General features: G+C 33.3%; 1 protein-coding gene and 1 pseudogene across 1 annotated transcript; both read left to right on the top strand.

Annotated features, from left to right (window-relative positions):
* Positions 1–1,482: 1,482 nt before the first annotated feature.
* Positions 1,483–4,018, top strand: LOC143615494 (zeatin O-glucosyltransferase-like; annotated as a pseudogene).
* A 5,828-nt stretch (positions 4,019–9,846) lies between these two features.
* Positions 9,847–11,993, top strand: LOC143615490 (uncharacterized). Its single transcript, XM_077088604.1, has one exon. The coding sequence runs from the start codon at positions 10,181–10,183 to the stop codon at positions 11,864–11,866; it is 1,686 nt and encodes a 561-aa protein (XP_076944719.1). The 5' UTR covers positions 9,847–10,180; the 3' UTR covers positions 11,867–11,993.
* Positions 11,994–14,341: the final 2,348 nt, after the last annotated feature.

Raw genomic sequence — 14,341 nt, 5'->3', positions numbered from 1 at the left:
TTTAGTAGATTTAAAATTAAAAAAATAATTATCTTTGATTATGGGGTGTTTAGGATTTCCATTTTAAATAGTTTATTTGCTTACCAAGCTTTTTTAAAAGTACCTTTCAAATGTCTGGTTAAACGTTTATTTTATGATGAAATTATTTGTATATTAATAAAATGACAGACATTTTTTTCTAAAATTTAGATTTTTTTTAAAGATCATAGTAACAATAATATTAAAACAGAAGAAAAACGGCAACAAGTTGTGCCATTACCCTCTTTTCAATTATAAAACCCAATCTAAATAAACTTCTATTTGTAAATTTATAAAAATAATAATAATAATAATAAACTTGTTTTATGGAGTGTAGCCGTGTAGGATTTTCATTAAAACTCCTTAGAACACTAACCCAATTTCATAATTGTTCTCGTTAAATCAATCATTTTTTTTGTCTTTATTAGGCCAATCAAGTTTCATTTAATGGTTTAATCTTATGCTTTTTACATGTTAAGCATGTCATCAAACATACATAAAATTCCAAATATAAAGATTAGTTACTTGGTTTATCTTTTCTGTAAATAGTTTTTTTTTAGAACGACAACATTTCTTATGTATTAGGCCACAACACTCCTTAAGTTTAGAGATCTCATTACTTCACTCTGTCCAGACTATGTTGTCTTCTAGAACCTCCGCTGGTTTCAGAGTTAGGCTTGGGTGTTCCTTAGAGAAACCATACAGCCGACAGTCACTTGACAGTCGTTGTGCCACTATAAGAGCGAAAATCTCTGACAGAACATACGGTGGGACGAAAACCCGGGTGAGTTTGGGATTCGAACTGGCAACCTCACAAGACCTAGCTTAAATTATTTATTGTCATAATCCATTAAAAGGAACATAAATGAAAAAAAAAAATAGATTTCAATTGAAAAACCCAAACCTGCTACTACTACTATGTATAAGTATGGATTAAATAGTCTTGTTATCAAATCATTAAAACCTAATTTTTCCCATTTTTTTTACCCTTTTTTAAGACTTGCCCTTTAAATTTATACAAATCGCCTTTTATGCAACTTAAAACAAAAGTGTGGTATTGATTTGACTCTCTTCTGCCCATTTCAAGATCGGCACGACGTCGTACTTCAAAGTCTAACCATGATACAAATTTTATTGTGTTTTCTAGTTTAAAAATGTTTTTACTTTTCTGTTGTTTTTCCTTTTCTTTTTTTTCCCCTCTAAATTGAGTGTTTTGTAGTACATGTGACACAAAGGACCACGCCGGCATTAGAACTGGCAAAAGATATTGAGCCACGTGGCTGCAGTGTAATCAAGACAAGAACTATTTTGATAGAATATTAATAAACAATAAGTTTGTGGCCAATGTTGTAATGAACTAATTATGGTCACTTTCATTATGTCACAAAAAACTTGTCTATTATAAGTTCATAAAAATATTATCTACCATTAATTCAACCCCATCTCAACAAATATAAGACATGACCGGCAACCGATGTGGTGGTGGTAATGGTACCACTGGTGGCCCAAGGCCACCTCACCCAGCTCCTCCACCTCTCTCGCCTCATCTCGTCCTACAACCTCCCGGTACACTTCGTCGGTACTCCTGACTGTATCCGTCAACTGCATTCTCGTCACAAGATCTCGGCCGACAGCACCAGAATTGTCACACCCCAACCATGACGGAAACGTCAGGGCGCAACCGATTGTTCATCGCACACGACACTATTAAGTGACAATATTTAATCAACTCATTTAAATTCATAAAAACACAAAGAGCCACATAACTTGTTCATGCAATAACCGAATTCAAATCATAGTAAATAATATAATGTTCGTTTTGCTAATATCCTAATAGCCTCGATAACGTTTTTTTTCTTCAAGTCCTCGAGTCAACCTAAAGTCAAACCTGTAACATTGCATAAATAGATTTTGTCAACACAGATGTTGGTGAGCAATTTCATAGTTTTTTAACAATAGATATATAATATGAAATTCCACAACTTGTATACAAAACAATAAATAATAGCAACAATTTAGATAAATGAAATCGTTAATAAGAATACATTAACGACACCTTTCTATAAGGGGATGCCAAATATACTCGGATTTTGTAAGAAATCGTTAATAAGAATACATTAACGACACATTTCTATAAGGGGATGCCAGATATACTCGGATTTATGAATCAACCATCCAAAAGCGGTAAACACATTAGCACTCAAGCATATAAGCATATAATCATCAAATCGAGCATTTATTTAAGTAAAGTATACAATAAAGTTTGTGGTTTAAGACTCAAGTATAAATCATTTGGATTTGATAAGTTTGCAATGTCACCCCCAAAATATAAAAGAGTGAAAACGGGGGATGAAAGTACTCACATTCAAGTGAGTATAGAATTAATGAAGGGGATAGGGGTGTATATATAGGGTGGGTTGAAAATGTCAAGCATGGGGTGTGATATCAAGGTTTGCATGCAAGAGGGATCAAGACAAGTCACAAAACAACAAAAAAAAAATGGGGCTACTGCTGATCTGCACGTCGGTTCGCGTCCGGAAGTTCGTTTTTGATGTATATTGAGCGTTTTAAGTCCGTTTTCGAATCTGTAAAAAGGGTTTTTCAAATTAGACAAGCGGGAATGTTTTAGTAACATAAAATCCAATATTTTATATATTTGAAATGTTCGGAATATAAATCGGGTCGGTTTACAACATAAAAACAAATACAAAATAAATACCATTTGACCCGAAATCGAGGGATGTCACAAGAATCCACTTCCATCAATTCCCAACCCCTCCCTTCACATCCCCTCCACCCCACCCATCTATCCCATTCCCCACCCACCTCCAACCCTTATTCGACTCCACCGTTCATCTACGCCACCCAACAACCAACCTTGTGTTATCTCTTGCACAAAAAGCTAGAAAAGTGGTTGTAATTCATGATCTTCTCATGTCTTACGTTGTTCAGGATGTTGTATTGACACCAAAAGTGGTTGTAATTCATGATCTTCTCATGTCTTACGTTGTTCAGGATGTTGTATTGATACCAAACGCAGAAACTTATCTTTTCCATGCGCCACCAGCTTTCTACAGGGCATGTTGCCCAGTGGGAAAAAGCTGGTGGCGGGCAGTTCCTAGTTGAACGGGAACTGATGGAAAAACTTCCTTCTAAAGACGGGCTTTCTAGTCCGGAATTTTTTAAGTTCTTGACTCTTCAACAATCTCATATGAATTTCTATGTTGGAGAATTATACGATTCATCTGAGTGTAATAGAAGGGAAATTTTTTGAATATTTAGAGAATGTTGAGATTTGTGGGAAAAAGAAGATATGGGCTCTCGGACCGTTTAACCCGGTCCGGATATCATCTAATGTGATGAATTCAACGCACCGTCACAAATGCTTGCAAAGGCTTGACAAGCAACCAACAAATTCGGTTATTTATGTATCTTTGGGACGACAACTACATTTAGCGACAAACAAATTAGGGAGTTAGCGCTCGGGTTGGAGAGAAGCGGACAAAGGTTTCTGTGGGTGGTTCGGGTCGCGGACTCGGTTGGTTTTGAGGAGAGAAAGGTTGAGTTGCCGAATGGGTTTGAAAAGAGAGTGAAGGATCGTGGGTTGGTTGTGAGGTCGTGGGCCCCACAGTTGGAGATTTTGGAACATTATGCGATTGGTGGGTTTATGAGTCATTGTGGGTGGAACTTGAGTATGGAGAGTATATCTATGGGAGTGCCAATGGTCACGTGGCCAATGCACTCTGATCAGCCAAGAAATGCGTTTTTAATAACCAATATTCTTGGAATTGGTATTGCAGTGAAGAATTGGGAGCATAGACATGAGCTGGTGAAGGCTAATGTAGTGGCTGATGCTGTTAAAAGGCTAATGGCTTCTGAGGAAGGAGCGGAGATAAGGCGAAGGGCGGAGAAATTGGGTTGCGAAGTGAAAGAATCGGTGGCGGAAGGTGGTGTACGTTGTAGGGAAATGGATTCATTCATTTCTTATATATGTTCGTAGATTCTAAGAAGCAAGCAAAATGAAGTGTTTTTACTTTTCTATGCTTGAAAAGTGTTTTTATGAAGTATAAACAACTTAAATATAGGTGTGGAATAAATTGGGCCCTTCTTGAGCTCATTTTTCACATTATTGTTATTCGTTAATAAACTTAAAGTTATGTATGATAACCATTTACTGTGACATTTTTTGTTTCCGGTTAAAAAAGAGTAATTTGGAAGAATATTTTAAATAAAATGTGTGCTATGGATCTTTAAGAAAGAAGAATAATGTCGTCCATTGTGTTATATGTGATATGTGAGCGCACAGGTAGTCGAGTGTTTCACATTTAACATTCAAACATGTACGTTGTAGTGAGGTGAAATGTGAATTGCGATGATTTGATAAGATGGAGATAAAATATTAGATTAAATATAATTAATATTTAAAAAAATATCAGGCTCACATCACATGCGACGGTGTTTTGAGTTTGCTGACGTGGATGTCAGTAGCGTGTTGGTACCGTCATGAACTAAACAAAATTCGACAGAACAACATCATACCAGTATCACTATCATCGAAACCAATACCAATATTCGTTTTCTATGGTTTTCACATGCAACTGTGTTCAAATTTTTTCCCAATATCCTTATATAAATTTTATTAAAAATGAAGTATTATTCAAATAGAGTATTTTGATAGGAACGTAGGTTATGTGATATTTTTTGTTGAGTTTTATTTTATATCTTTTTATCTTAGAGCTTTTCTTTTTTAAAGTTGGCCATTCTATTTTTTAACATGCGTTTTCACAATGACATCAGTTTTTCGTGTTTTCATATACATCGTCGCGAAGTGTTTTTTTATGAACGTTTCGGTTATCACAAAACAAATGTCACAACGGACAAGTTATATTTTGGCTAGTTTTATTTGTAATTTGTCATATTTCATATTTTCATGCAATTTAAATAAAAGTGTGATTTTGATTGGGCCTTTCTTCTGCCCATTTAGAGATAGGAGCCGGGTCGTAGTCCAAGGTCTAATCTCTTGAGTCTATGGATTATATTCACTGCATGTCTGCATGTGACAATTTTGAATTTTAGTTTAGAAAAAAAGACAGGAATTTGAAACTAAAATTATAAAGTGTGCTGTAGGTCTTTAAGAATAAAATTTTGTTATGATAATTAAAGTTCTAAATGATTTGTATCATTCTTGTTATTCGAAATTGACTCGCTAATGTTCTGAATCAGGGCGGTATAAACAAGCAAGCATTTGAGCCCAAACCAGAATTATAGGTCATATAATGGATGAGTGTGAGTCCAAGATTCACATACTGAACTTAAGTAGACTCATGAGTCTAAACGTACGTATTTTCTCATAAATAAAATACATTTGTTAGTTCATAAACAAATATGTAATTACATAATTGCACATGTAACTATACAAGAATAACTAAATAATACTATCATAAGTAACATTGCAAAAGGTCTTACCAAGGGGTTGTGGGTTTAATTCTCCTAATAGTAGTTTTAGAGTGTGTGTAAGTTGACGCTAAAAAAACATTTAAAAATAACTAAATAATATATATATATATATATATATATATACATATATATATATATATATATATATATATATATAGGCTTAAGTTCATGAGAGAAATAAAATTACTGTGAGAAATGAATATGAACCACTAATTTTATTTTATGTTTTAAATGTTTAAAAATAAATAAAAAAAATGTAAATGCAACAATAAATGCATTCTCTCTCTTCAATTAATACAACTAATATAACCATAATAAATCCTTTCTAGTAATAAATATCAAAACATGATATTTTTTTTTTCAATTGATATAACTAAGAAAAATTATTGTTATAAGTAATTATAAAAAAAAATATCATACAAATGTGTTCATTAAATATAAACAATAAATATACAACATAAACAAAATTATATAACCTACACTTGTTTTGAGCAATAAAAACGTACAGTATACAAAAAAGTATACAACTTACATATGTAATTCGACATCAACAATTATATAAACTAGACAAAGATACATATATCCTATACGTGTGTAGGTTATATGTTTTTCGTGTGTAGGTAATATGTTTTCTTGTTCCTAGAACAAGTGTATGTTATATGTTTTTGTGTAGATTGAGTATTTTTTATTGACGTTTATTGCTAACATATGTAAGATAGTTTTTTGTATTATTCATCACAATTTACCTATGTGTTGATGGATATTGATATATATTGAGTTGGAAGAAATTGGTTTTGGATAGAAAAAATATTTAATGTATGAATAAATTGTATTTGTGTAGGATAAAATTTTCGAGTGTAGGTTATATGTTTTTCGTGTGTAGGTTATACGTTTTCGTATGCGTGTGTAGTTTATTGATGCCGAATTTTGTGTGTCTGTTATAGTTTTTCGTGTGTAGGTTATCTGTTTTCTTATTCTTAAAACAAATGTAGGTAATATGTTTTTGTGTAGGTTGTGTAGTTTTTTGTTGATATTTAATACAAACACGTGGATGGTTTTTTGTACTATTCATCACAATGTAAATACGTGTTGATGGATATTAATATATTGAGTTGGAAGAAATTGGGTTTGGATAAAAAGAAATTTTAATGTATTAATAAATTGTACTTGTGTAGGATAAAAATTCAAAAGAGAAAAAAAATAAATTATAAAAATAAATGAATTCTTATTAATTTTCAATTATATAATTTGATTAGTTATATTAATTAAAGAGAGGGCATGCATTAATACTTTCTTTATTTATCTTTATGCATTTAAAACCTAAAATAAAATTAGTGGTCCATATTCATTTTTCACATTTCTTACAATAATTTTATTTCTCTTTTGAACCATCCCCTATATATATATCATTACCGTATCGATTTTATGTTTCAACAAACGCAATATCACATGCACCGGTTGTCAGAAAGATTCAAAGATATTATGAAAAATAACAATGCTAGAATCCCAGGAGATGTTTTCAACACTACCCAGCTTAGAAAAGGGGAGGGGGTAGCTTCAGGCCTAATCATCCCGATAGGTCCTATGTTTTTCTTTAAAAAAAATTATATATAATTTTTCTTTGAAAAAAAAAACAATATTCTTAATGTTTAAACTCAATTATCAAATTCATTTAAGTCCATTTATAAAAAATAAAAATAAAAATTGTACAACCCAAGTTGTAACCCAATAAGCCTATTTTAAAATTTTAACTGTTTAAACCCAATAAAAAAAAGAATCACTTTTACTTAAGACCCAATTTTTTTCCCGCCTTCGAACTAAATTTTTTAACCGATTCTTAGGGACGACCCTAATTTCAACCCATCGATCATCTTTATTAGTCTAAAATCAAATTTGATTGCAAGAACACATCCAAACGTAGTTTAAGTGCAATGCCATTTTAGTTGATGCAAACGTAAACAAATAAAGAGAAAAGTTTCAAACGTTTTGTGTGCATAAAAACGCAATTAAAACGGCTAGAAACGAAAAAAAGTAAATAAATAATAAAGGGGCCATTACAAATGTCAAAACAGATTTTGAAATTAGTGTCATATTTTTGATTGCTGATGTCTAATTCAGATACTGATTTGAATGTTTCAAAATTGAATTTTAGCATGATTTAAACTTTAAAGGCTTATGAGTCCTAGCTACTTATGTTTGACAAGAATTAAATCATAGCCGAATAACTGAACCACAATAAAAAAACACTTGATCGAAATGATAACCAATTTATATGATTCGGTTATTGTTAACTTATATGCGCATAAATAACTAAATTAATTGGTATTGGATTTTAATAATCCCTATTGACTGGTATTGGCCGATAATAATCCCTATTCATTTTATCACTACTAGCGGTCCCACATTTAAAAAAATTGGCCCCCAATAGTCCCCCGTTAAAAATGACTTAACGGCGTTATACTTTTTTTCGAATTTCAAACTAGTGATTTAGGGCTTTTGATCGGAAGGAGGATACGAGTCTATTGATGTAAAACTTCGTTCGAAACGGTGCTTCAAAACGACGAAACAATGCTTCAATTCGGGTGTTTGAACTTACAATTAACAAAAATCAAGTCGTCTGGATCACCGTTTCAAGTTAAGTTTTACACCAATCGACTCATATCCTCCTTCCGATCAAAAACTCTAAAGCATTAGTTTGAAATTCGGAAAAAAGTATAACGCCGTTAAGTCCTTTTTAATGGGGGACTATCGGGGACCAACTTTTTTAAATTTGGAATCGCCAGTGGTGATAAAATGAATAGGAATTATTATCGGCCAATACCAGTCAATAGGGATTATTAAAATCCAATAAACCCTAAATTAATCGATCGACAACAAACTTAATCGATAGAAAACGATTTATTTTGTTTTTAGAAAAGTCGCAATGCATTGTTAAGTCTAAAACATAAATGGATCATTTTAGAGATTAACCATTTAAAAGTTTTTTTTTTTTTTTTTGAATGAAGGCAAACCGGCCTAAAACGGCGATTTTTTTTTTCTTGAACCAGATTGCTTCATAAAGCGGCACTCGATAATGAACTAATTTTTTGTGCACCTCTACAACAAGTCATGTCCGCCTCTAAATCTACACGTTATCATTTTGACCCGACTCAGTTCTAATCGATCCTGTTTACAAAACAACTTCGATCTATCATTCAACATGAATGTTATTGGAACAAATAACAACACACACACATACACTGTCTCTATTATACACATATAGTTACACACTATTGTATTTGACTTAAAACCAATTATACAATAATAATGTACTAAATATAATTATATAAATGTAACTATCAAATTAATAATTAATGATTCATCTTTTCATATATAGACAAACACAGTTTTACTATTCTACCAATATTTGAAATATTGCGCTCCCAACGTTCAAAAAACGACAGAGAGTTGAAGTACTCGTGAAATCACGCACATGTGAACCCATTGAAAGTCAAGCTCCACCTCATTTTTCAAACATTTTTTACTTTTCACTATCATTTTTGCTTTATTTCAGTTTCAACCCCAAGTTTATTTATGTTTCTCAATAAAACCCCACACCAAAACATATTCTTCCAACTATGATTCAAATAACTAGGCTGTAATCGCTTCGAGTCACTCGTAAGGTACTCGGGATTAACTCGCTAAAAATTCGTATCAAGTCCAGTTTAACTGTGCTTAGGCCTAAATTAAAGTTGATTTCAGTAAACGAGCAAAAACCCAAGTTTTGTATAACAAGCTTGATTAGATTTGATAGTCGAAACTAGAGGTGTAAACGAGCCGAGCCCAAGCTCGAGCTCTTTCTCTTTCTCTAAAGCTCAAGCATGGTTTGTGAATTGTTTTTTCAAACTAAGATTCGGCTTGGGCCCGGCTTTTTTATTATTTATTAATTAATTAATTTATATACATTTTTTTATTATTTTTATATATTACGTGAAAAAGCATAAACAAGCCTAAACTCCGCTGTGAAGTGTTAGCTTAAAACATAAAAGTCCGAAAGTGGTGAAACTTAAAAATGTGCAAGGCTTGTTAAGTCTAGACGAGCTTTCCACACAAGGCTCGAGCTCGGGCTCGTATAGAGCTTGAAAAAGCTCGATTAGCTTGCAAGTAGCTAGTCTCATTTACACCCTCTAAAGAAACATATTAGTTATGTTAATTATTTAATGTAACAAATAACAAGAGAAAATATATTATGTTACATGTAACTATAGTTATAATGTATATGAAAATAATTATATGTGTATGTAAACAAAATCCTTAAAATAATAAACATATTAAATAACCTTTGGTAATTATAAAACTTATGCAAGAACACAAATAAAAAGTTGCCTAAAGTATGAGGGTGTGAATTAAATTACAACAACTTGTGATCCCCATACTTGTTTCTGATGTCATGTCCCTGTTGTTCCTATAAATAAGGGAGACAATTCTCCAAAACAATATTATAATGGTCTCCCTCTGTCACTCATTTTGATCACCCCACTAACAATTTCATCATTATGCATACCTTCTAGTTTAAGTGAGCAAATATATTTAAACCATATGCCCCCCTTTTGACACCTTTTCTCTCCTTCCATTTGCACTTTTATTATTTTATATCACCTTTCAAATCCAATTTCACATTCAAAACCTCATTTTTTCCACCATCCAAATCAAACCCACTTCCAAAATGCTGATTCCTACATGGGTTTTCAAAATCTTGATCATTTTTATAGTTTATCTCTCTGGGTTGTCACAAGCCCAAATTTGTAATGAAGTTGATAGGGCTGCCCTTATTGGGTTCAAAGCAAGAATCTTGAAGGACACTACTGGTATTATGCCTTCTTGGGTAGGTAAAGATTGTTGTGATGGAGGTTGGGAAGGTGTTCAATGTGATCTCACTGGGAGAGTGACACAAATATTGTTACAAAGGCCAAGTGATAAAGATAGTGGTATTTACATGAAGGGTACACTTTCTCCTACTTTAGGTGATTTAAAGTTTTTGGAGATTTTGGTTATTAGTGGTATGAAGAGGCTATCGGGTACAATCCCATTAAGTTTTTCGGGTCTTAAACGTCTCACACAATTTGTTTTAGACGATAATTCGATTGACGGAACCATCCCTTCGAGTTTAGCCCAATTGCCCTTACTCCAAACACTTTCATTAAGTGGCAACCAATTAACCGGCCCGATCCCGCCCACTTTCCAAAAGTTAAACAACCTTTTAAACCTAAACTTAGCACGAAACTCACTCTCGGGTACCCTCGATTTTGGAAACTTGACTCGTTTGCAGTATCTTGATTTAAGTTACAATATGTTATCGGGGCCAATTCCAATCGGTTTGGGCCGGTTGTCAGATTTGAACTTTGTTGACCTTTCTAATAACCGACTGGCGGGCCCCATACCCGAATCATTAACCAACTTGCAGAAGGTTGTAGACTTGACATTGAGCAACAATTTGTTGACCGGTCCACTCCCGCCATGGATAGGGCGGCTCAAGTCTCTTGCCAGCCTTAATGTAGCCTTTAACCAGCTCGTTGGTCGAATCCCGGAGTCTATCTCACGATTACCCAACTTATGGTCCCTTAATATATCTAGAAATTTGTTTTCTGATCCTTTGCCTAATGATGCAATATCTAATGGTGTCCCTTCTTTATTGTCTTTGGACTTATCTTACAATAAGTTCAGTTTAGGAACCATTCCAAAGTGGATTACAACAAGACAGCTGCAAGTTGTCAATTTGGCAGGGTGTAACCTTAAAGGATTGTTACCAATATTCACAAAATCAGACTCAATCACATCAATAGACCTTTCAGACAACCATTTTACAGGAGGGATATCAAGTTTCTTTCAAAATATGTCCACCTTGCAAAAAGTCAAAGTGTCAAACAACCAACTGAAAGGGAATTTATCTCAACTCAAGTTGCCTAGTGGGCTCGGGACGCTCGACCTCCACTCGAATGAACTCTCGGGCACGCTCTCGGGGTTGTTAGCGTCAACGAGCCGTGTTGACCGGTTCTTGGAGACGGTTGACTTGTCAAGCAATCAAATCACGGGGACGATTCCTAGTACAATCTTGAAGCTTGTCGGCCTCAAGAAGTTGGATGTTTCAAGAAACCGTATAACGGGCACGATTCCAACAAGTTTGGGGAGTTTGTTAGATTTAAAGTGGTTGGATATTTCAAACAACTTAATTGGCGGGAAAATACCGAGTGAGTTGTTGGTGATTAGGAAATTAGGGCATGTTAATTTCCGGACGAACAAGCTATGCGGAGAAATCCCACAAGGAAGACCGTTTAATATATTCCCGTCGGCTGCTTACGCGCATAATCTTTGCTTATGTGGCACGCCACTGCCGCCATGTAAGCAAAGTTAAACGAGTTAGTAGCCGTGTTGGGCCAGCAGGATGCTGACTCATTATGTTATATGTCTTGGCTTATGTTTATTGTTTGAGCATTACATTAGATGATGTTATCTTTCTCTATAGTAATAAGATGATAAATTATGATGACAACAAAGATTTATATAACAAGATTAAGCCTTTGTTTGGTTTCTTGAGGCTGAAGAAATATATCATTATCAGTATTTGACACTGCCATCCTGTAAAGCAAGGGGTATATGTCACATTTTCAAGTGGACATTATTACATTATTAATATATAAGCTAACAACATCATCATCATCATTTCATTTTCCACAAGTTTCAAGTTGCAGCATCACTAATGGTCACCAAAGGCTTTTTATAAAAATTGTTCTAGAAGAATAATGTATGTATAACAGCTAAGACTTTTTATAGAGCAGTGCACCAAGCTAAAGGTACAAGCAATAACATGTTAAATATTGAATTGAATTGCATATTAAAAAGATGAAAACAAGCAAGATGATAGTGAGCAAAGGCAGGATCAAAAGGCTAATATGTAATATTTAAGTCCAAATTTGAATGTGCTTTGTCTATCGTTGGCTTCTTTTGTACATTGAAACTTGAAAACAAAAGAATAAAACTGATAAACAGAAATAACATGCCAGATTAAGTTCAAATAATTATTAAAATGTTTATTTTTTTAATTAAATAAAGCTTCTCTACACCTTATTTTTGTTGACCTCAAGCTAGGGGTGTTCAACGAATCGAATTTCGAATATTCGAATTTTAAAATTTTGAAGCTGGATTCGAATTCGAAATAGATTCGACAAATTCAATTCGATTTGAATTCAGAATAGCTAATTCGAAATTCAATTCGATTCGAAAATAAAGTTCGAATTCGAATCGATTCGAATTCAGTTAAAAATATATATTTCAATTTCAAAACCACAATAAATTTGAGTTTTTAACAACAAAAAGTACAAGTCTATAAAATAAATAAATCATTTAAAGTTATCACATACTAAATATTCAAAATGGTAATGTCCAATTACATTAATTATTAACCAAAACGATGAACTTTCAATTTTTAATCTCTATAACTCCAAAGATTTATGTGCTTTATCTTTTCATAAGTATGTATATATATAATAAATATAAAATGTATAATTTGAATTCGAATTTCAAATCGAATCGAATTTAAAATCATAAATTCGTATTCGATTCGAAATTCAATTACTAAAATCGAGTTCGAACCGAATCGAATTCGAATGATTGAAAATCGAATTTGACCATTCAAATTCGAATGCTAGTCGAATCGAATTTCGAGTTATTCGAGTCCGATTCGAATAGTGAACACCCCTACCTCAAGCAGATACATATAAATTATAGAACAACTTATGTGCATGACAAATTGTAAATTTTGAATAACTTAAACAAATTTCTGTCAAACGATCAACTGTATAACCATGGGTCTAACTAACTCAACTGTAGGCTACACACTAATACAGTACACAAGTCAACTGTTTAACCATTTTTGTTTAATTTTTTGGAATGTGCAGTTATTTATATGTATTATATTAAGGATCCATGTTTGTTATTTTGAACTTTTTAATACAAGTTAACTGTTTTTTTAAAAAAAATAAAATGATAAGTTCAAAACCGTCAAACAGCCAAAACCGAAGCTATCAAACGGCTAAAACCAGCGGCTAGTCCCACCCACCCGACTGGTTTGTTTAGTTGTTTCCAGAAATCATATACAGGGTTCGGCCAAGAGTTTCATCAAAACTTACTGAAACACTTGCTCTGAAAATATCAAATTATTGATCATAACGACCGAACAATATTTGGACGGCGCTCTGACTAGGGTGCAAACGAGCCGATGCACTTGCAAGCTTGAGCTTGGATCAATAAAAAGCTTGAAACGAGCCGAGAGCCTAGCCCAAACCTCAAACAAAGCTCGTTTAGTTATTGAGTCCAAGCTCAACCCTTGTATAGGAAGCTCGTTTAGACTCGTCAAGCCTTAATGAGGTTTGTGTATTTTTAAGTCTTTCCTCCTTTACACTTCTATATATTAATTTTACATTGCACAACCGAGCTCGAGCCGAGATTTTGCTCATTTAAGGCACTACACGAGCTCGAGTCGAGCTTAGACAGTTAGACTTGTTAAAGGATTTTTCAAAATATATGAAATAATTAAAAACGCATATAAGTTAATTAATAAATAATAAACGAGCTGAGCCCGAGCTTAAACACAACTCACGAACCAAGCTCGAGCTCAATGCTCAAGCTCTCGTAAGTCAAACGAGCTGAGCTCGGGCTTGGGCTCTGCTTCTTTACACCCCTAGTTCTGACTTCTGACCATTGGGGTCAAACTTTGAAAATTAAACTCTAAATTGAACAAATTTGTGTAATCAATCAACATATGCATTCATAATTGAAACAAACATCACACACTAATTCAATAATAAATTAATAATCTATAATTGTAACA

This window comes from Bidens hawaiensis, unplaced genomic scaffold (genome assembly GCF_021521415.1).
Source record: "Bidens hawaiensis isolate Kalapana, Puna unplaced genomic scaffold, B.hawaiensis_p1.1 tig00043416_1, whole genome shotgun sequence".
NCBI classification, from domain to species: domain Eukaryota; kingdom Viridiplantae; phylum Streptophyta; class Magnoliopsida; order Asterales; family Asteraceae; genus Bidens; species Bidens hawaiensis.
This window is presented reverse-complemented; position numbering and strand designations above follow the sequence as displayed.

Excerpts from the sequence above, each read along its gene's own strand:
- LOC143615490 (XM_077088604.1), top strand. The coding sequence starts at position 10,181 with ATGCTGATTCCTACATGGGTTTTCAAAATCTTGATCATTTTTATAGTT.